The following is a 21,640-nucleotide window of genomic DNA, read 5'->3' on the forward strand; positions in this document are numbered from 1 at the left end:
GTATTTTCTAGTGTTTTGAATGTTTCACCAATTTGCTTTATATATATAGATAAGTCCATATGTTAATATATTAATTTAGAAAAGAAAAAAACAAAGGTAAGTAGAATAAAACTATAGCTGACTGGATTTAGAAAAGACAAGAAAAATATTAATTCGAAAAAAAAGAAGAGAAACTTGCCCTTTGAAAAAAAAAAAAAACACGGCAATCGAAACGACGTCGTTTCATAACAATAAACCTGAAAAACCAAACACGCGAGTCGTCTTCCTCGCATAGTCTGCAAAATTTCTTCCGGTTCAGAAGTGTCCAAATCTGGCTCGCCTTGGTCCACCTCGCTCCGCCTGGCTCACGGACGCTGATCTGAATGATGATTTTATTTGATCCCCTCAATAACAAAATATATTAGTATATTACATTTTGAAATTGCAATATGCATATTGAATACTGCTATAAATTGGTTTTTGAAAATGCTTGATATGTAGGTCTGTAGCCTGGTTGGAGAGAAACAACATCCAATCTGATCATATATAATGTTATTCTCTATGGCAGGTACGAAAAGAGAAATCAAAATTCAGGCATGCCTAAGCGCGCCTGAGAGCGTGCCTCAGGCGTACCTCTGTTTAGCGATTGTTGCTAAAGCCATACGCCAAGTTATGGAGGCGTACGCGTGAAATTGCAGAGGGGAGAAGAAGACGATGAAATCTAACTCTATTTCTCTCAAAACAATCCCGTATGGTACGGTACAGCTTTTGTTTTTTATATTAATTAGTCCCTCCCGTGGATATTCAGATTTCCCTTTGTTTCAATTTTGACTAGCTCTCAGCTATATCCACCCGCATATTTCTAACGGAAGCCTCTCTCTCTCTCTCTCTCTCTCTCTCTCTCTCTCTCTCTATTCAAACGAGATGTGAATCCTATCTTATAAATTTGAATTCATATCCAATCTATAACTGTCTAAATCAGTTTAGGGCTTAAAGAGAGGCTTGAGATGTTTCAATTTATGAATCAATGAACATCAACAGCAACTTCTCTACCAGTAAGTGAACTGATACAGTCAAATGAGTTACAGAAAGATGGCAAGGAGACAAAGCAAACATGTATCATTATGGTAAAGAAACCTCCCCCGTTCCTGAATTAATTATGTCAAATTAATCTTCTTTTGGATATTACTTTTCACTCTCTTTGCTTCCTCTTGGCATTACTCCATTTTAGCTTCTCTAAGTCTACATGCCCACCAGATTTGCAGCCCAATGTGCTTGGTACGCCTTTCATGGCGGAAAAAGTAAGAAAGATATCTTCTTTAAAAGGAATCCTCTACTTTGTTTTTTTCTCTTCTCTGGTAATAATAATTCAATTTGCAATTATCTTTTGTGCAGGAGCTTCTGGCTGCAAAATCAGCCAAATTTGCTGCCTTACTCGAGGATAATTCAAAGGAAGATCTTTCTCATTTCCTCAGAAATATGCCTGCTGACCCCGAAACTCTTGAGCTTGTTGCCAGATTCTACCATGGCTTTCAACTTCAAATTTCTACTGAGAAAGTTGTACCTCTCATTTGTGTTGCTCACTACTTGGAGATGACAGAAAATCACAGCAAAAACAATCTTTTGGGCCAGGCTCTTTCCTTTTTTCAAGAAACAATCCTCCCCAGCTGGAATGAAACTGTCAAGGCTTTCCGAACCACAGAAAAGTTCCTTCAACACTCCTTGAAGCTTGGATTGGTTGAGGCCTGCATGAAATCTATCATTACAAAGGCACTAGCTAATCCCAGCCTTCTTGGAGAACCAATCAAGAATTCGACCAAGTATGTGGATGATAGTGAGGAGGAGGACCAAGGCTATAAGCCGAGTGCAAGGAGAAGACTCTTTGACCTTGATTTCAAATCGGAGGATCTGACAACACTGTCCCTCGAACTCTATGAGCCAGTCATCCATGAAATGAATAAGCATGGAGTTCCATCAACGTTTGTGGCTGCATCCCTTTGTAACTATACAAAGAAATGGGTTTTATCTGGCAGTGGAGAGGCAGTCAAGAGTAACTACAAAAAGGAAATCCTTGAAGCTGTGGAGAGGCATTTGCCTCATGAGAAAGGACTTGTTCCATGCACCTTATTGTTCGAAATCCTCCGGTTTGCTAATGTTTTGGAAGTTAGCTCTGAATGTAGAAATGGGATTGAGATTAGAATCGGAAAACAACTGGACCAGGCAGCAGTCAAAGACCTCTTAGTCCCTTCTCAAGGCTATTCCAAGGAAATGCAATATGATATTGTATGCGTGAGGAGGATATTGAAAGTTTTCTATGGCAGTTACACTTCGTCGGACATATCTGGGCTAATTGCAGTGGCAGAACTCATTGAGGATTTCTTGGCCGAAGTTGCAAGTGACATAGATTTGAACATAGATACATTTGTTGACTTAGCAGAGATGTTACTTGCAGCATCATTGGGAACACAAAGAACCTTGGATGGAATATACAGGGCAGTTGATATCTACTTAGATAAGCATAGGCACTTGACAGAGTCAGAGCGAGAGGAAGTGTGTCGAGTTTTGGATTTTCAGAAAGTGTCCCCTGAAGCTTATGAGCATGCTGCTAAAAATGAAAAGTTGCCTTTAAGGGTGGTGGTGCAAGTGTTGTTTGCAGGGCAGTTGCAGCTGCGAGACAGGATCCTGAAGGAGGTGCAGGATTCTGATGACAAATCAACGAAGGAGGAAGCGGAGGAGTATGAAGCAAAGTTGGACTTTGGTGAAGAAGAAATGAGATCAGAGATGGAGAAAATGAGCATGAAGGTGATGGAGCTTGAGAGAGAGTGCAATATGATGAGAAAAGAGATTGACAATGGCGGCAGCCCTAAGGTGAGGAAGGAGAAAACTAGCTTGTGGAGAGAAATGAAGAGGAAGTTTGGGTGCGTCAACAGTGTGCATGATTCTAACTGCCAATTGAAGAAGAAGAAGATGCATCCAAAACAAGGAGTCTAACATGTAGATTCTTCTTCCATCAAAGATTTCTTTTGCAAATATCTAGTTATTCATTGATTTATTTTTTTTCAGCTTCAATCATTGACTTTCTGAATAATCATTTTTCAGCTTGGTTGCCAAGTAGATTGCTCTTCATAACTAGTACTTTGTACCAAATTTTAACTCAAGAAGGACTCATGAAATGACCAACCAATTCTCTTATTGTTAAATTATGCTAGAAAAAGTAGAAGTAATTATCGTTCTCTAATAGCAGTTTAATTTATCAGTCTGGATTTCATGGCCATAGATGCATAATGAGAAAGCAAGTCATACAAATCAAGAAGCTTAGTTTGAACTTCATTATGGAAAGAAGTTTACGTTCTCGAAAGAAATTGGACAATATGCAAAGAAGCTTAAGAAAACCAAATTACAACAAAGAAAATCTTTCCTCTAAGTTAGTTCCCTTTCTAGCATCATACTACATGCATATATCACTCTTGCAAAATACTTTACATGGGTCCAAATTACCTCTACAATCAATTCTGTCCCCTTTTCTGCTTCAGATATCATTAGCCTGGTCACACCAAGAACACACTCCAAACTCTCCTCCCCACATATATAACGTCCTCGAGCTTTCGTTCCCCGTGGCAAGAGAAGGAAGTTATACATGGTTGCTTATGATTCTTGCCTCCTTAGAAGCCAATTAATTCTCTTCATTCCATTTCATTCAATTCCATGGTAATTGCAATGAGACTAGTCCATCGTGAAGATACATATATCAATTACCAGATTTGCACTACTTGGCAACATTCATATTACGATAAAGAAAATCAAACCATCAATCTCAATGGCATTTCACTATCTGCAGAGCCAACCGAATCATTAATCCCATTATGATTTTCCATGTCTATGGTTTGATGATGGTTTTCGTTTCCTTTCTGCCCTCCATGACCACCTTGATCTTCATTCCCCATCACAACCACCCCTGCAAACTGCACCTTGCGTTCACCATCAGGGGAATGCACAGGGGACTCTGCAGCTGATGCATTGCCAGCTGTGAATACGTCACTCTTGTTCGGGATGGTGGCTGCCCGGCTGCTTCCTGCCTTGGCATAATGGTCGCTGTCTGCAGTCTGCTCGCCTTCGGGCTTAAAGCATCTGTAGACACATGTGAAGAGCCAAAAGGCCCATGGAATTGCCACAAGTACCATGCCAACAAAGGGATACGACGGGTGGGATTTTTCTTCAGGTAGAAGCATGTAAAGGAAAAGAAACACTCCACCGGCGATAATGCAGAAGAAGAAGACTGCGGAGATGAGAGAGATTCTAGCATCTCCTTTTCTTTGCTCCATCGGAGGTAAAGAAAGACAGAATAGGATCCTTTCTCTGGGTCGAGATCGATGATGTTTTCTGAGTTTGTGTAATTATGTTCGTGTTTTGTTTTTGATGTTGTTGCTGTTGTTGGTTAGACCGAGTTGAGTTGGTGCCGGAATCTAACAAAGTGGTGGATGGAAATTATGGAGGATATATCCGGTGGTGGAAGGTTTCAAAACAGAGCGGTGAAAGCGGGGCTGGTTTCTAACTGCAGTGCATTGTGAATAACTGAATAACAAGTTTTATTCATGTCCAGCAAAAAAGAAGTTATATTTATATAGAGAACAACACCAAACTTTTTTTTTTTTTTTTTTTTGGGGAGAATAGAGAATACCTTAACTCAAAAGAAATATCGACAATGTATCAAGTACTATATACAGTTAATTATATATCGACAATGTACTAAGTACTAATACAGTTAATTATACGAGTAGCTATTCAGGCTCTCTTTCCTTGTTTTTATGCTTTCAGTCTTATTTTGTTAATTGAATTACTAAAACTACCCTTATTTAGTTTTTGACTTTCTAGGACTTTCTAGGACTCTTGCTAACTCATTGTTAGTTGAGAGAGCACACTACCAAAATCAAGGCCATCTTAATTTAGGGACCCTTTTATTAATAAGGACATCAAGCCAATTCGATTATGTGACGCACAACATTGACAAAAATGAACCTACAAAACTATAGATTTCTTGTAGTTACACATTAAATAATTTTTTTTTTTTCTTTCTCTGATGCCAAGAATTTTGGTGTTGCCGATCATTTCTTGCCGTGTTTGTGTATTGAGCGTATGACTCACTGCAAGTCATGTTATTTCATTGAGTCGAAGTCCCAATTTTGTTATAACATTTCAAACCTAAATTTACCCCTAAAAACTGAAAATAAATAATGTCAAGGAAAAAACGGAAATTGTCCCTTCCCCAAGCTGTCAATAGAACCCAAGATACAGAGGTCCATAGCATATAAAAAACACAACGGATTTCTTTTGAGATCTTAATAACATCTCCAGAACATGGTGGTGACCACAAATACTTATAAAATTTTACAAGAGAAATATGAAAAGAGAAACATGCTAGACAAACCAGACAAGACTCAGCATCAAACAGTTTGGCACCGTGAAGAATCAAGTAGGAGAGCCCCATCCACCACCACCAGGAGTTAAAATCTGAAGAATTTCCCCCGGCTGCACTTCAACTGTATTCTTACCCCCCAGGTAAACCCTTCGTTTATCTTGTGTGATTAGGAAATTAGCCCCACGAGCCCCGTCTTTCCCTCCTTTCAATCCCCTTGGTGTGTGAACACGCCTCTCTGAGAGAATGCTCACAACAATTGGACGCTTGAACTCTATCTCCCTCACAAGTCCATCACCCCCTCTGTGATATCCAACTCCCCCGCTGTTCTCTCTCAGGCCAAATTTATGCAAAAGAACTGGATATCTCTGCTCAAAAATTTCTGGATCAGTCATTCGGGTATTGGTCATATGACACTGGACTCCGCTTGTCCCATCCCAGGTCGGACCAGCTCCACTTCCACCTCCAATTGTTTCATAATAACCAAATGTCTCATCCCCAAAAGTGAGATTATTCATACAACCCTGTGAACAAGCACAAGCCTGAAATGCAGTAAGTACAACATCAGTTATTCTCTGAGAAGTGAGAACGTTACCACCCACCACAGCAGCTTTATCACTTGGAGAGAGAAATGAGCCTGGTGGAATATAGATTTTCACAGGAGCCAAACAACCTTGATTGAGAGGAATATCCACATCCACCAAGCAGCGAAGACAGTATATAACTGCTGCTGCTGTTACGGCTTCTGGAGCATTCCAATTCCCATATACTTCAGGACTGGTTCCACTAAAATCAAAATTTGCTTCACCTTTATCAGAATCAATGGTAAGTTTCAAATGAATAATGGATCCATCGTCCATGTAATCCTCTTCTTCAATAGTAACAGAACTCCCATCTCCAGAACTAGACGGCTGAGATAAAACTCTAGCAGCGACAGACTTCAGCATTTCCCTCACTGCTTCTTCTGCATTCAGCTGTACATAGGTCATGTAAGCCTGAACAGTGTCCAAACCATACTGCTCAATTAGCTCTTTGATAAGGGTAATTCCTCTCTTGTTTGCAGCTACTTGAGCTTGAAGATCTGATAGATTATCTTGAAGCCTGCGAGTTCCAGGGATCTTTTGAGCCAATTCATCAGAACAGGGGAATCGAAGAAGTTTAGTGATTCCTTCTTCTTGAAAAATCTCCTTTTCCACAAGCTTAAAAGCTTTTAAGGCAGCCCCTTCTTCCCATATAGACTTGGAAAAAGGTGGCATGCTTCCAGGAGTGATACCCCCAATCTCTGCATGATGCCCTCTACTTGCCACAAAAAACACCAGCTTTCCATTATCGAAGACAGGTGTAATAACAGTTATATCAGGAAGATGACTACCTCCGGCACAAGGATGATTCGTGACCAAAACATCTCCTTCACTCAAATTGTCACCCCAGTAGTTGATCTGCCACCGAACAGTACTTGACATTGCTCCTAAGTGCACAGGGACATGAGGGGCATTAGCAACTAGTCCCCCATCAGGTCCAAAGAGGGCACAAGAGAAATCTAGTCGTTCCTTGATGTTAGTTGATATAGAAGTTCTCTGCAGGGTCCTTCCCATCTGTTCAGCTATACCCATAAATCTATGATTGAAGATTGAGAGCTGCACAACATTAGCAACTTTTTCCACTACTTTCATGGTGCTTGAAGTAGAGTCAATTTCAATTTTAATGTTACCATATTTAGTTATTATAGCTTTACAGTTAGGTTCTACTATCACAGTACTATTCCCGTTCATGATTATTGCCGGACCAGCCATGATATGCCCATATCCCAGTTTCTCAAGCTTGTATAGAGGTGTTTCCTGCCACCCATTTCCAAAATAAACCTTGTAATTACCTTCAACTTTAGGAGAACCCGAAGTACGTTCTAGAGCCAGGGGCTTCAATATATTAGTGACTCCTACACCGCGAACCCTAACATCACATATTAGGATATTCCTATTTAGTAATTTAAATCCATACTCCTGCTGGAATAGTTCCACAAAGTCCAGATCGTAGTTACATCCTCTCCCATCTTCAGTAATTCGTTTCTTAACCATGATTGAGGTGTCTGTACCTTCATATCTCAAATTCAGATATGTCTCTGTTGTCATATTTTCATCTCTAAAACCTTGCTCTTGCAGCTTCTGCCTTACTTGACTCAGTAAAATAGCTTCTCTGTGAGAGGCCTCCTGAACCGATTCAAGACTGTAAACTGCAGAGTATGGCTCCTGTGCCTCTTCTACAACATCTGCCAATCCCATCCCATAAGCACTTAAGATTCCACAGAACCTGTGTATAAGTACTTCTTTCATACCCAATGACCTAGCAATTGCGCAGGCATGCTGAGGCCCAGCACCTCCAAAGCAAGCAAGGGCATGGTTCCTTGTTTCATGGCCCTTCATCTCAGTTAATTGCCTTATTGGACGGCACATAGTCTCATTGGCAACATTTACAAATCCTAGTGCTATCTCCTCCACGGTCATGTCCTTTGCAGATGGATCCTGGCTCTTTCGGTAGGAATTTATTTGCCTTGCAAGCTTGTCAAACTCGTCTCTTGTTGCCCTGATATCTAGAGGCTTATCTTCATTGGGGCCAAATATTGATGGGAAATAATCAGGAATTACATATCCTAGAACTAAGTTTGCATCTGTAACTGCCAACTCCCCACCTTTTCGGTAACACACTGGACCAGGATGTGCACCCACTGATTCTGGTCCCACCCGGAAAGCTCCAAACTGGAACTTTAACTTTGACCCGCCACCAGCAGCTACGGTACTTATGTCAAGCTGAGGTGCTTGTATTATGGCACCAGCAATCTGGGTTTCCAGGACTTGTTCATAAGTCCCTGCATAACGGCTCACATCTGTAGATGTGCCACCCATGTCAAACCCAATGAGAGGTTTCTCAGTTTCAAGCCCAAAAAGTGTCTGTGAGTAACCCACAACTCCACCAGCAGGACCAGACAAAACAGCTTTGTGACCCGAAAATCGACTTTCTGGTGCAAGTCCACCGTCAGATTGCATAAACAAAACATTCACCTTCTCTACCCCTTCATCAAATTTAGACATGAACCCTGATAGGTACTCTTTGATCACCGGCGTCAAATATGCATCAACACTAGCTGTCAGACCCCGAGGAACAGCTCGAACCATGGGTGTCAAAGCTGAAGACAAGGAAACATGTCTGAAGCCCAAACTCTCAGCTAGCCTTTCAACAGCTACTTCATGCTGTGGGTAGGTGTAAGAATGCATTAACACAACAGCCAAACAGCTTATCCCCTTCTCCAACAAACCTTGGAGTAAAGGCTTCAAAGTTTCTACATCAATAGGCTTTACAACTTTAACCATCTCACCAGAAACTCCTTTAACTAACGACGCAGAAGAAGAATCTTGATTATCATTTGCCAGCTCAACTCTCTCGTCAACCTCAACAACCTCCTCATAAAGGTTTGACGGTTTTGATACAGTGAGATCAAATATTTTGGGACGAGCCTGGTTACCAATCTGGAGCAAATCCCGGAAACCCCGAGTCACACAGAGAGCAATCCTTTCCCCTTTTCTCTCCAAAAGTGCATTTGTTGCCACAGTTGTACCCATCCTTATCCATTCTATCTTATCAGTCGGTATTTTTGAAGCACGGGAAATTTTCTCCCCAGTAAACTCTTCAAGAATCCTCCGAATTCCTTCAACTGGAGCATCGTCATAGTTTGATGGATCAACAGACAAAAGTTTTAAAACTTGTCCATCAGGCTGACCTGGGATCTCAGCATAAACATCAGTGAAGGTTCCCCCTCGGTCAATGCAAAATCTGAGTTTGTTGTCATTGGCACTCCCCATTTTTATGCTAAGAGATTAGACCTGAGATGACGTTGATATGGAAACCTAAAGATGAAAACAAAAAATACAGATGATCAATTATACTAGTAATTTCACATGCACAGAGCCAAAATTGTGGATCAGATTGGACAGAGCATGCAATAATTCGCTCAACCCCCTACGAATTTCGATCTGGATCGAGCGTACCCAATCGCGGTACGGTATCAATCTGGAACGAAAGATTTAACGACTCAGTTCCAGAAGAGAGAACAGTACCTGATAGACGACAGAACACTACCAGACCGCCAACAGCAGACGAGCAATGCTATAGCTGATGAGCCCACGTTTGACTCTTGCTCTCTTGGCACAAGGGGAGGGAAGATATTGGGTTCGGAGAGGATTTTACTTTTACTGCAGTAAAATACTATTTTAGTTATTACAAAATATATATATTTGTTATCCTGCATAAGTTAACCATTATTAGGGTTGGAGCCGTATGGGGAATTGGTATGATACAGTGCATGTTTGTTATACTGGTGGTCCTCATTCGTTAGTTTCATAATGATGACTAGCCTCTTCGCAGAAGCGGAGGGTTTTTTTCTAAATTTTTTTTAAAATTAAAAAAGATAATGAGCAGTTGTATTCTACAAAAATAGAATTCATTATGTAATTTTTCTTTTAATTTTAATTTTTTTAATATAAAAAAGTATGAATTTACTATATTATCCTAATTTAATTAATAATTTCGACAATGATTTCCCCACTCCTATTTTATCCACTTACACTCTTTTTTTAGTTATAAAAAAGGAGAAAAAGGAGTGGGGAAATCACAACTCATTTTAATTCTTAATGTTTGGATTAACCAAGGGTATTTTCTGGTATTTTGAATATTTCACCATTCTCTGCCTTTTGCATTATATATATAGATGACTAAAATGTGTAAGATAAATTGATAAATGATTTTTCTTTTTAAATTAATTCGGCCTAAAATGACTTTACAGCCATATTTAACACAATCCATATATACAGAACCTATTGGTCCTAGAGACCTAGGCCTTCACAGTAATGCAGTGTATATAATCATCCCTACAACCAACAAAAATTCTGCCACCAATCATTACAGGTGAAGAAAATACATCTCCTGCAAGGTCCAGTCTGGAAAATTCCTCAACATCTATCGGTTCATTTGCCACTTTGGCGACACCCGAGTTAACCCGAAGCAAATAGACACTTCCTGAGCTGGAACAGATACAAACCAAACTAGAAAAAAAAAAAAGAAAAAAAAAAAGAGGTGGATCAATATGAAAATGATCAGGTAAATGTTCAAGGGTCTTTCAAGAGCTTTCTGTAGTTCTTTACCTGTCTGGCAAGTTAGATCGATCAGATACCAAGCTTAAGTGCTCATCCACATAAGCGGATGAAGTAATTGGATCCTTAACATTGTATTGCCAGAGTAAATCTCCCGTTTCCTGGAGCAGTGATCAAATGTGCTGTTAGTTATAACTTATAATAAACTGAATATGAATAAATTAAGTTCTTTTTTTTTTTTAAACAAGATCTTGGGAATATGATGGCAATCCATAATCTATTTTCCAAAATGTCTACTAGAACAAATTAGAAATTTAATCATATTACAGAATGGTTAAATCATATTCCTACTCCTGCTGTTCCTTATTGAAGAACGTTGAGGGCACATCTTGATGGATACTGGAAGTTGGATGGGCCAAACCTGACTTGCAAAGACTAACTGATCTACTTTCTACTTAGAAAGTAAACCATTCATGTGTGATTGATAATTTTACTATAAATTCTAATGAGGAAGTTTCTTTGATAGGAATTTCGAGGGAGTATGAGTGATCACGGAGCCATTGAATAAGACCACGTAAAAGTCATGCCATTGACTATGTTGATTCAGACATTATACTTGGATCTCAAACAAAAACATATATAAAAGAATTGTGCAGATTTTCATCCATAACAGATGTTGGGCCTTACCAGTTCAAGTGAGTAGATGCTTCCATCTCGAGAGCATATGAGTGCCTGCAGAATCATAACCAAGACAAAAAAAACATCTTTAATATCTTAACAACTGCTCCTTCAACATGGTCTAAGCAAATTCTACATGTGGTTGAGGGAAGTGGTGCTGTGAATTGACATGTAAAACTTAAAAAATACAGCAATTATTTAATCAGATCTGAAATTAATATATGAAAAGATATTAGACCACATATCCAAATATTTTCACAACATAAAACTAGAGCACATGGCCAATATTTACTCTCATTTCTACGCTACGAACATTCACTTAAAAAAACATTCTGACAATATCAAGACAGGTACAATTATAATGATTATCAACCAATTTTAACAGGACCTCGGCTTTTCATATCTTCATTGCTTTTCTCTATTTGGTTGTTGCACTGGTTACAATTACAAGGTTTGTCATAATCCTGCATCAGCTAATCCAACTATAACTTGGAAGTTCCTGAAAACACCCACTACTTAAGCTTGCAGATGCTTCTTATTTTTCTCAGTAAGTCCATGGTTTGCTTTATGTACCATCAAGGAGAACGTTTAGCAGACTCAAAAAAGATAAATAAATTATGAATTAGCTACAGAACATTGACTCCATACTACATACCTGAAAAGGAAGAGCAGAAGACATGCAGGCTCCAGAAAATATAGGTCCAGCAGTTCTATACTGTTCAATAATATCATCAAAAAGAAAAAGAATTATGAATTGCAAATGACCACGACATACAAGTTAGAGGATTACACCACATATAGCCAAAGAGCTGCATCACTATATATCCTTGATCTAATCTAACAGAGAACTTCAGTATGGTGCATTTTCTGGAGAGGAACAAAAACTTTGGAGGTAGTAGAAAACTCTGTTCACTAGATTCAAGAATTGTTTATGAGTTTGCTCTTTCTCATGACTCATGGTTCGTAATACACTGAGTTTCTCTTTCAGATGACTCATAGTTAATAATACAAAGGATGTATAAAATACATACAAGTATTATTTGGTAGATTTATTCAAAAATACGTTGTGGATTCAGCCATAAAATATGCAAACAGAACGTTCAAAATAAAAAAATTTGTGTGCAATACATAATGAAATATATGGAAATTGGAAACATATATTTTTTGTGTCAAGTCAAATTCATATTAAAATTATATTCTTATTTTAAGTAAAACAACACACTAATGTCGGCGATTTAGATGAGTTAAAGTCAGAAGGTCATACATCTTGGTAGAGAGAGGTGTGGATATTAATTTTAATTTCATTGTTTTAATTTATTTTATAGGGAAATGTATTCAATCATTGTGCTTGAAAATACAAAAAATGGACAACTTAATGCACTTTATCAAATCTCCTTTACTCTGTTAAGGTTAACAAGTCTAAAGTCACATTGCACAATTCAATGTTAGAGGGCAAGATACTTATGGGTCAGTCATTTCCACTTTCAACTAAGGTTGCACCCAGAGAATGAAGTTATGGAATGATTAAGCAAAAACATGTAAATGAAGTATTAAATAAAATTGTACCCTCCAAATAACAGATCCACTTGTATCCAATGCGAGAACATGACCGTCCACTAAGCAACATATAACTGGTAGTCAAGAAACACACAAGATAATGTAAATCATGATAACAAATTATTAAGATAAATGAGAGAGCTTTCACATATCACAAAGGATGGATACATAGCCAAACAGTCAAATTAACTGCACATACTATTTCCATTCAGAGAATTGATGGCAAGAGAACCAAACACTGGCGCTTCTAGCTCATGCAGCCACAGAATAGAAAATGGGAATGCCTGAATTTGTAAATAGATTGGCCAAATCAATAACAAGCTTGCAAGCCAAATAAATATTCAACTTTAATAAATCAAAACAATGCATTTTTTTCTTTTCTTTTGAGCAATGAAGGATAGTTGGGACATAATAAGCTCAACAGCCTTAATATGGGAATCAGTACTAATACTTGAACACTAAATCTGGCCTAGAATGAAATGAACTTGAGGGAAAAGGTTGTGACTCCTCTCAGAAACTGAGATATGGAAAGCATGCGAGCACATGATTAGATAAATTCTAGATCTGGTATTAATTAGGTCAATGAATTAGCAGAGATGGCATGGCAGATCACTAGGTTAACAGTTGTTGCCACAGGGTTTACTTTGAGGTCCACCTTTTCCTCCATTTCACTTTCTTTCCTACTCTTTTTATTCCCCTTTTGTCGAATAATTTGTAATGTTCATTGATTTTGAGAAACAAAATGATATAGAAACAATCATGAAGGGAAAGGGAGTGGCACCAATTACCATTGATGCAGGTCATTGTCATAGCGCTATTTAATATGATAAGTCAAGGTAGCTTCAGAGGTAATAGTAAGTGCATTTGTAGCTGTATTCTACCTTCTAAAACTTTGTTTATAGGTATGGAAATAAATTTTCTTACAATTTCCTATGAATAAATTTCAATTCTCTGATTTAGCATGTTTTCCAAATCCACTCACAAGGACAAGGTTCACCGTTTAAAAATCACAAGCAATAACTACATGATAAACCTTGAGATTTGTTATACCGCGATTGATATGGCTGTCAATTGGCCACTCGTAGAAGCCACATAAAGTATATTATTCATCTGCAAGCAAAATTACTAAGAAGATCACATTTACTGACAAGCAGATGTCGACAGATTATCACAGTTTACTGACTGACAATAGTACAGTACTCTACCGGGAACGGCCAGTTACATTTATCATTACTTATCTACAGATGGAAAAAGCTCATATATTATTTTCGCTAAAAAAAAAGCTCATATACTATAACTGGAAAAACAAAAAAAAAATTTAAATGTCCGAAAATGTACCAAGCATGCTGCAGTAGATTTTCCCTGGAGAAAAAGTAGCAACGCACCTCATCAATTGCAGGTGACCCATAGATACTCCCACCACATGGAAGCTGATATACACAGCAATGGTTTTTGTAATCTAGAGCATACAAGTTATGGTCATATGATCCACACCTGCACAAAATTTGTTATAGATCATTCTCCTTTTTTCCCCTCTTCCAACAGAAGAGAAACAAAAATAAAACAAAGTTAGAGTAGGTTCTGTAAATAAAATAGTAAAGAGAAAGCTTTTCACCATTCAAAACAGGTAGTGAAACTACAAAAGAGTACAACAATCACCCATTTTCTCTTGACTGCTTCACAATCCACATCCTGCCATATAATTTTCTAAGAGTTCCTAAACTTCATTGTTGCGACAATTCTATGGCTTTATAAGTATATGATCATTGTTAGAAGTCCAATCACAGAAACGTCAAAAACAAAAACTATGAACATCATTGCCAAGAAGGAGATATAGCAGTATACACTACCCAACAATATTCCGCTTTCTTTTCCTCTTTTGCTGATAAGATTTCATAAACTATCCCAAACTCAACTTCCCTTTGCAACTCAGCCAAGCCTTAGGTACTAAAGAAATCTTTCTACTGCAAAACACAAGACCAGAACTTTTGGAAGCGAACTGCTTACTTGGACATGCTAGCAGTTCACTAATAAAGTTGCATAGAGAACTTTCCATGCAAACAAATATTCATTGGACCGAGAAGGTTGCAGACAGGAATTAAGATTCTCAGTGTTAACATGAACAGTTCCTTCAATTCTTTTTATCCGATATTGTTTACATGAACAATTGATGTAGCATATCAGCAATCCACTGTCCAACTTGGCTAGGGTTTTAATTGTTTTCTTATTTTCTTATGATTTGCTTGGATAGGAATTTAGTTCCTGATGTTTTATTAGCTTGGCCAACTAGTTATGCACCTTGTCTCTTTTAATAGCCATGTGACAGTCATGTCAGTTTTGAAGGATTTTGGAGGGTAGGATTAAATATCTATCTAAAGCAATCAAGGGCTAGGAGCCTAGGATGCTATGCTCTCCTTTACACCAATATCATCAATACACTTTCAAAAGACTGTATAAGCAAATTTTAAAAACATTTATCAGAATTTGGAGAATTGCATCAATATTTTATATTCTTAGCTTCCCTTGAGAATTCAAGGTCCTTCTAGAGAGGATTCCTCTTCGATCCTTAGATTTCTGACGAGTTTGCTCACTTTCTCAGTCCAACATACATAGTTAGTAAGGCATTTATAAAAAGGATTGCCAAGCATAGAATAAAAGACAGAACCAAGAAACAAATTAACTTTTGATTCAATTAACATTATTAATGGAATAGTTAGTTTGTCGACACAATTGATGTAGCAAAACACTGTTCAAATTATTTGAAGAAAAAGGCAAGGAGGTCTCAGAAATATACCAGATCAATTGTCTCTGACTGTCTATGACAGGCTGTGACTTTACCTTCAAATTATAAATGCATCAACCATAAGAGCAGATAAAAAAAATTAATACATGGGTTATCTATTTATTAACATATATAATATACAGAATTTAAATCAAGATACAAATTATAAGAAAAGTAAAATAACTAATATGCCTGTGGTAAGAAATTATGTGAAATCAATCATAATACAAAGAAAATGGAAAATAAAAGTGAAAACGAAAACATATAAAAGAAACAACAAGAGTAGGTTAGAACAATCCTACCTCACCAGATGTTTGGAAAGTCCAACAGATGTTACCGTTCAAAAAATCAAGGAAGTATATTTTCCCTCTGTAGCATCCAACTACAACCTAAAGCAATACCCCACATGAGAAAGATCAAAATGCCCCCCATGGAGCTAATTCAAAGATGACTTATGAAGTTAAAAGCACAAATTTTTTTTCAAATATAACCTGTGTGAAGTCACTAAGAATTGCTGCTGAGCATTCCACACGTCCTTCTAGTTTTATCTCCCACTGGACAGAACCACTAGGGCAAATTATGTAACAATAAAACACTAGAAAGATAAATATTTCATGCTGAGTGGTTAAGAAATACTTTAAATGCATCCAAACTTTTCTAAGAATTATGTAATAATATGATTGTATTCAGAAACTACAATATATACCTTACCTTCTGGCGTTAACACACATAAATTTATGCGAGTGCGATCCAATAAATAAGTAGATATCCTGGCCTTTATGAACAATAATTGGCGATGCATCAACACATGATCCCATGTAAACTTTCCATGATTCTTGCATAGGAACATTTCTACTTTTCAGGACCATCACAGAACAGGTTGCTTGATAAATATCTTTCACCATGGACCCAGCTTCATACACAACTTTGTTGCACCGGCTAAAAGAACAAGACGCACATATTGCCACAGAATTCCATGGATACCCATTTGCTGGACCACTACCACCAGCAACATTTATGTTTGAATCCAGTTTCAAGCGTTTAGAGAGAATTGCATTATCTTCATTTCTTCCAGAAAGAGTTCTTAGTAATCTCCTCTGCTCATCAATATTTACTGCAGCAGGAGTGTCAGAGTGAACATGAAAAAAACTCAGTTTACCCCCTTCCTGATTCATCTTTGATTTAGCATCTCTACTGACTTTTATATTCAATGATTCTTTTCTCTCTAAAAGAGCAGTACAAAGCTTGGATGGACTTGGAAAGCAATATATCAATCGCATATCAACTCCTATATTATTAGAAAGATGTGCAGCAGTAATAGAATTTCCACCCATAGTAAAGAAATCATCATCATCAGAAATCTCTTCAACACTTAAAACATCTTTAAAGGCCTGTCGAAAATTTAAAAAGGAATTAATCTTAGTTGAAGAAACAAATAGTTAGTATGAATTTAAATATAATCAAAATTTAGATATGATGTACACAAACACAAAAAACCTTCCCACAATAGATGCAGAAATGAATGGTGAAATCAACAAAACAAATCCGAGCAAACATAAGAAAAGAATAAAAGGTCGATTATATAATTATGAGGGTAAAGAGCAAACCGTTTTTACTAGTTGCAGTAGGTTGCTGCTCCCAACGTCACCAAGCCCATCTTGGACATGCTTTGCAAGATATACTGAGTCTGCCAACAACTCATAGTTAATTTTTCCACTAGAAGATACAGGAAATGATTCAGTAACAACAATGTGGCCAGGAATCATTGCTAATGGAAGTTTGTCAGCCATCCAACTTTTGATGGTAGATCTGAATATTTCTTTGGGTATTCCCTCTCTTAATATTATAAATGCTACGAGTAGCATGAGTTCCCCTTGAACTTTATGAAAAATTACAGCAGCATCAATTACATCTGAATGTCCCCTCACTGTATCTTCAATTTCCTCTAAAGCAATACGCTGCCCATTGAGCTTAATTGTACGGTCTTTTCTACCTAAGAAAACCAAGTCACCGCTACGAAGCTGTTTAGCAAAATCACCCGTCCGAAAATAATATTGACTTTTATGTCCATTTACAGAACTGCAACAAACAGAATCTTGAGACAACTTTACAGTGTCCAAAGGAGTAATTATAGAATCAGAATAGTATCCAGAAGAATTGCATGCACCAGCGACATAAATTTCTCCCTCATTGGATACATCATCACCACCAACAAGTACGACATCACAATTAACAATAGGCATACCAATTGGAACAGTTGTTAGTGGGTCTGCCGCCAAAATCAATGGCAATCTCTTGCAATCAAAATATGTACAATCACCAGACACCTAGAATTTAACAATTTCCCTATTAGCAATTATTGAAGGAATTTATGTATTAGCCATCAATATTGAAATGCAATAGAAGTAACTTATATGTCATGAGGAAGTATATCAGTACAAGTGATAATACATAATGAAATGACTAATAACAGTTTTGTCGATCCTAATATAAGCTTTACAGAATTTAAAAGGTGAACAACATGGAATATGCCACAGCATTTATCAAATAGAAGACATACTGTTCCTGCAAAAGATGTACAAAGAGATATAGGATTTTCTCGTGACAAACTGAGCCCACTTCAGAGTACTTGAAAACAGAGAATCAACAGTAACGTAAAAATATTACAAAAAATTTGTGAGGAAATGACAATTATAGAAGTCAAAACAATCAAAGACATGGCAAAGCATTTCAGAATGCTATAACAAGCCCTTCCACCCCCAGTAGTAGGAAAAACTGCAATCCACAATATGTAGCAGGAATACATCTAAAAATTGTATGATATTTATGGAGAAATTTACAAAACAATTTCTCAGAAAACCTATATTTCTTGGAGATTGCAAGATGCAACCCCCACCAAAGGTATAATCACAGGCCTTTCTTCTTATTTCCTCACCCACTTTCCACTCAAAGAGTTCTGACCAAATGAAAACTCGATCTAATCACTGGTGCTTCTTGACCTTAAAATTCTTTCCTGATATCACATATCCCACAAAGGAACTGCACTCCAGATAGTACAGATTCGTGTTTATGAAGGCATCCTTAGAAACAACAAGCAAGCATCTCAGGCACTGATTTAGGCATTGCCAGTTTATACAGCCACATTGAAAACAGATGGTGCCACTCCAATAACATGTATAGATTAGCGTTACAATCCAACACAAGAAAATGAGGCAGGGGGAAAAACACACAAGCCACAGTAAACTAGCATTTTTCTATAATAAACACGACAGTATCTAAATTGTAAGATTGTCAAATTTTGCAAAGTAGATAATGTAAATTAGTAAAAAAACTGAATGAGTTAACAACGAAATGCAAATCATTTCATATTCGTCCAACCAGACAATATGATTCAACCTAATCTGTTGGAGATCTAATCAAACGGATAGTGTTAAATTCGAAGTAAGTTCTAAACTCTAACCTCAGTACTCCCATACAAATTCAAAATAGTGGTCCTCGGTAATATCTTGGAGAGCATATCCCATAAGGATAAAGGCAAAACTTCACCGCTTAACACTAACAAATCCAATGACCTTGGAAGCTGCTCGTCATCTCGACCTTGTAAGGAAGGAAGGATTGCTTTCATAAGTGATGGAACAGCAGTAAGTCTATTGACACAGTAAGCCTACAAGAAAACTCCAAATTATATAAAATAAAATAAAAAGGAATCAACTTGTAAGTAACTTAAATCGTATAATATAACTATTGTTTGAAAATAATGAACTGTGATCAGCTTTGAGCATATGAAAGTACTTGAAAATAACTAAAGGTTTGCATAACAAATAGGGTGTGAATATTAAATGCGATATCTTGTGAAGTTGCACCAAGAATTTTTTTTCTTTGTTTATCCTGAAAAAACTTTCTTAGTTAAAAATTAAAACTCCTTAGCCAAACCAGCTGAATGCAAGACGATTACGGAATTGGAAGTCACCTAACATAATTGATTGTTTAGTTATATGACTTATCAAATTATCAATGATCTGAGCTCAACAACAAGGTTGCAAATCCTAGTTCACCATTGTAATCTGAGCTCAAAAATCTAAACAAAGCATGAAGGAAAGGCCATGTACCTGTAGAAAATCGACAAGCGAAAACACATTGCGCTTAAGGTGATTGAAAGGAGGTATAACCAAAGTACAACCAGTGAGAATAGCGCTAAGAAACTCTTGCAGGTGATCAACAAAGCTTATCCCAGTCTTGAACAACAAAACCTCGTCCCCAAACAGTGGATACAACTCTTGCATCCATAGAAACCGATTCAAAAGACCTTGCTCAGTTCCACACACACCTTTCGGTTTCCCAGTCGAACCCGAAGTGTACATCAAATAACACCAGCACGGCCTCTCCTTCACACTCTCACATTTGCACGCCCAATCCCAATCGATCCCTCCATTTTTACGCTCTTCCATTGAGAACCACAAAACGCGACCACCGCAAGCCTCGGATGGCCAATTCGAGTCGGATTCGAACCCGAACGGCGTCCTGCAGGCGATGATGAGGTCGACATTGGCCGAGGAAATTACTGAAAGTAGCCTCTGTTTGGGCCACGAAGGGTCCAGAGGCAGAAAGGCCTCTCCGCACCTCAAAACTGAAAGCACGGACACTATGTACTCCGCCGAGGGCGGCATGTATAAGCCAAAGATTCTCCGGCTGGGCTTGTTGTAATCACAGGGAAGTCGACGGGTGGAGAGGAGCTGGGAGGTGAGTGAACCGACGGCTGAGATGAGATGGGAGTAGGTGAAGGAGTGATCGCCGTCATAGAGGAGCTGCCGGACGAGAGCAGGAGCAGCATCCTCTGTGATGGAGGTGCGGGTACGGAGTTGTGGGGAAATGAGGGCCCCACCGGAGGCGTGCACAACGGCGATTTTGTTGGCGTTGTTGGCCGCTGCTGCGGAGAACTCCCGGGAAATGCAGCAATGGGTGTTTTTATGTTCGCTTCTCATTTGGGGTTTCAGTGCATCATTTCTCGTCATCCCTCACTATATTATTATGTGTGTGTTTTCGGGGCTGGGTATTTGGACCGAAAAACTGGAAGAATCGGACCGATTGGATCGACTAGATCCGGTTGAATCACTTTAGCCTGCAATCTTAAATTTTAAATAAATATGCAAATTCGACCCAACCGAACCTATTTTATTTGTTTTTCATCTTTTTCACGTGGTTTTATTCTAGTGGTTGGACTTAAATCATATTATCATTCTTCCTACATAGAATCGGCCCACAACATTTGATCTAAAATACCCTTACCCTCCTTTTGAATGGAGAATAATTTAGGATTTAGCTAAAAATTAGGAATTGAAGAGGAAAAATTTATATTTCCATTGTTTAGCAACTTGGAGAAATTAAAAAATCGCTGAAATACCCCCTCAAGTCTTACCCTTATCGAACTTAACCCCCTTAACTAAAAATTTAGCCAATTTAGTGTCCGATCTAATTTAGATCGTCAATTTCGCACATGCCGTTAGATTTTGTGAGATTTCATCCTAAATTTCGTCAATAATCTCCCGTGACACGCACTGGAACATAAGTAGAGGGTAATTTGATCCTTCTCAAGCTAACAAGTTCTTCATCCACCAAATCATTAGAGCCATCATCACCACAACCCTAAAATCATATTGTTCTGTAACATCCCACATCGACTAACGGAGAAGGGGTGATGTGCCTTATATGTACATGCCCACCTCCATCTAGCACGAGGCCTTTTGGGAGCTCACTGGCTTCGGAGTCATGGGAACTTCGAGTTAAACGAGTTGGGGCTAGAGCAATCCCAGAAACAAAATCGTGAGGGCAAAGAGGGGCCCAAAGGCAATATCGTGCTACGACGAAACCGATCCAAGATGTGGCAATTTGGTATCAGAGCCACTCTTTCGTGTGGTGCGAGTGTGCCAACGAGGACTTTGGGCCCTAAGGGGGGTAGATTGTAACATCCCACATCGACCAACAGAGAGGGGGTGATGTGCCTTATATGTACATGCCCACCTCCATCTAACACGAGACCTTTTGGCAGCTCACTGACTTCTAAGTCATGGGAACTCAGAAGTTAAGCGAGTT

The 21,640-nt window shown here is 38.2% G+C and overlaps 4 protein-coding genes across 10 annotated transcripts; 1 reads left to right on the plus strand and 3 right to left on the minus strand.

Annotated features, from left to right (window-relative positions):
• The first annotated feature begins 256 nt into the window (after positions 1-256).
• On the plus strand, positions 257-3,179 carry LOC103331286 (BTB/POZ domain-containing protein At5g17580). 3 transcript variants are annotated; one of them, XM_089052228.1, is made up of 4 exons: positions 257-733; positions 962-1,106; positions 1,211-1,280; positions 1,375-3,179. In XM_089052228.1, exons 2-4 carry the CDS (start codon positions 1,057-1,059, stop codon positions 2,968-2,970), a joined length of 1,716 nt encoding a protein of 571 aa, XP_088908354.1. In that variant the 5' UTR covers positions 257-733; positions 962-1,056; the 3' UTR covers positions 2,971-3,179. The 3 variants fall into 3 exon arrangements, with proteins under 3 accessions (XP_088908354.1, XP_008232128.2, XP_088908355.1); XM_008233906.3 differs by having other exon boundaries at positions 967-1,106; XM_089052229.1 differs by having other exon boundaries at positions 1,068-1,106.
• Positions 3,180-3,285: 106 nt separating this feature from the next.
• LOC103331285 (Putative membrane lipoprotein) lies at positions 3,286-5,145 on the minus strand. The gene has a single exon (XM_089052230.1). It carries the CDS (start codon positions 4,299-4,301, stop codon positions 3,780-3,782), a length of 522 nt encoding a protein of 173 aa, XP_088908356.1. The 5' UTR covers positions 4,302-5,145; the 3' UTR covers positions 3,286-3,779.
• Positions 5,146-5,285: 140 nt separating this feature from the next.
• OXP1 (oxoprolinase 1) lies at positions 5,286-9,704 on the minus strand. Its single transcript, XM_008233902.3, has 2 exons — positions 9,502-9,704; positions 5,286-9,291 (listed from the first exon to the last, which is right to left on the minus strand). Exon 2 carries the CDS (start codon positions 9,244-9,246, stop codon positions 5,446-5,448), a length of 3,801 nt encoding a protein of 1,266 aa, XP_008232124.2. The 5' UTR covers positions 9,247-9,291; positions 9,502-9,704; the 3' UTR covers positions 5,286-5,445.
• A 461-nt stretch (positions 9,705-10,165) lies between these two features.
• Positions 10,166-20,678, minus strand: LOC103331293 (AMP-dependent synthetase and ligase family protein). 5 transcript variants are annotated; one of them, XM_089052865.1, is made up of 15 exons: positions 19,660-20,665; positions 19,011-19,214; positions 17,158-17,877; positions 16,262-16,941; positions 16,042-16,117; positions 15,853-15,939; positions 15,563-15,606; positions 14,154-14,262; positions 13,819-13,878; positions 12,968-13,052; positions 12,778-12,842; positions 11,867-11,926; positions 11,221-11,265; positions 10,585-10,694; positions 10,166-10,485 (listed from the first exon to the last, which is right to left on the minus strand). In XM_089052865.1, the coding sequence occupies exons 1-15, from the start codon at positions 20,560-20,562 to the stop codon at positions 10,275-10,277; spliced, it is 3,459 nt and encodes a 1,152-aa protein (XP_088908991.1). In that variant the 5' UTR covers positions 20,563-20,665; the 3' UTR covers positions 10,166-10,274. The 5 variants fall into 5 exon arrangements, 3 of the variants coding, with proteins under 3 accessions (XP_088908991.1, XP_088908992.1, XP_088908993.1); XM_089052866.1 differs by lacking the exon at positions 13,819-13,878 and having other exon boundaries at positions 19,660-20,667; XR_016127176.1 differs by lacking the exons at positions 10,166-10,485; positions 10,585-10,694; positions 11,221-11,265; positions 11,867-11,926 and having other exon boundaries at positions 12,788-12,842; positions 13,802-13,878; positions 19,660-20,678.
• Between the last annotated feature and the right edge of the window lie 962 nt (positions 20,679-21,640).

Source organism: Prunus mume, linkage group LG5, assembly GCF_029339155.1.
Source record: "Prunus mume cultivar Tortuosa linkage group LG5, ASM2933915v1, whole genome shotgun sequence".
Taxonomy (NCBI): Eukaryota; Viridiplantae; Streptophyta; class Magnoliopsida; order Rosales; family Rosaceae; genus Prunus; species Prunus mume.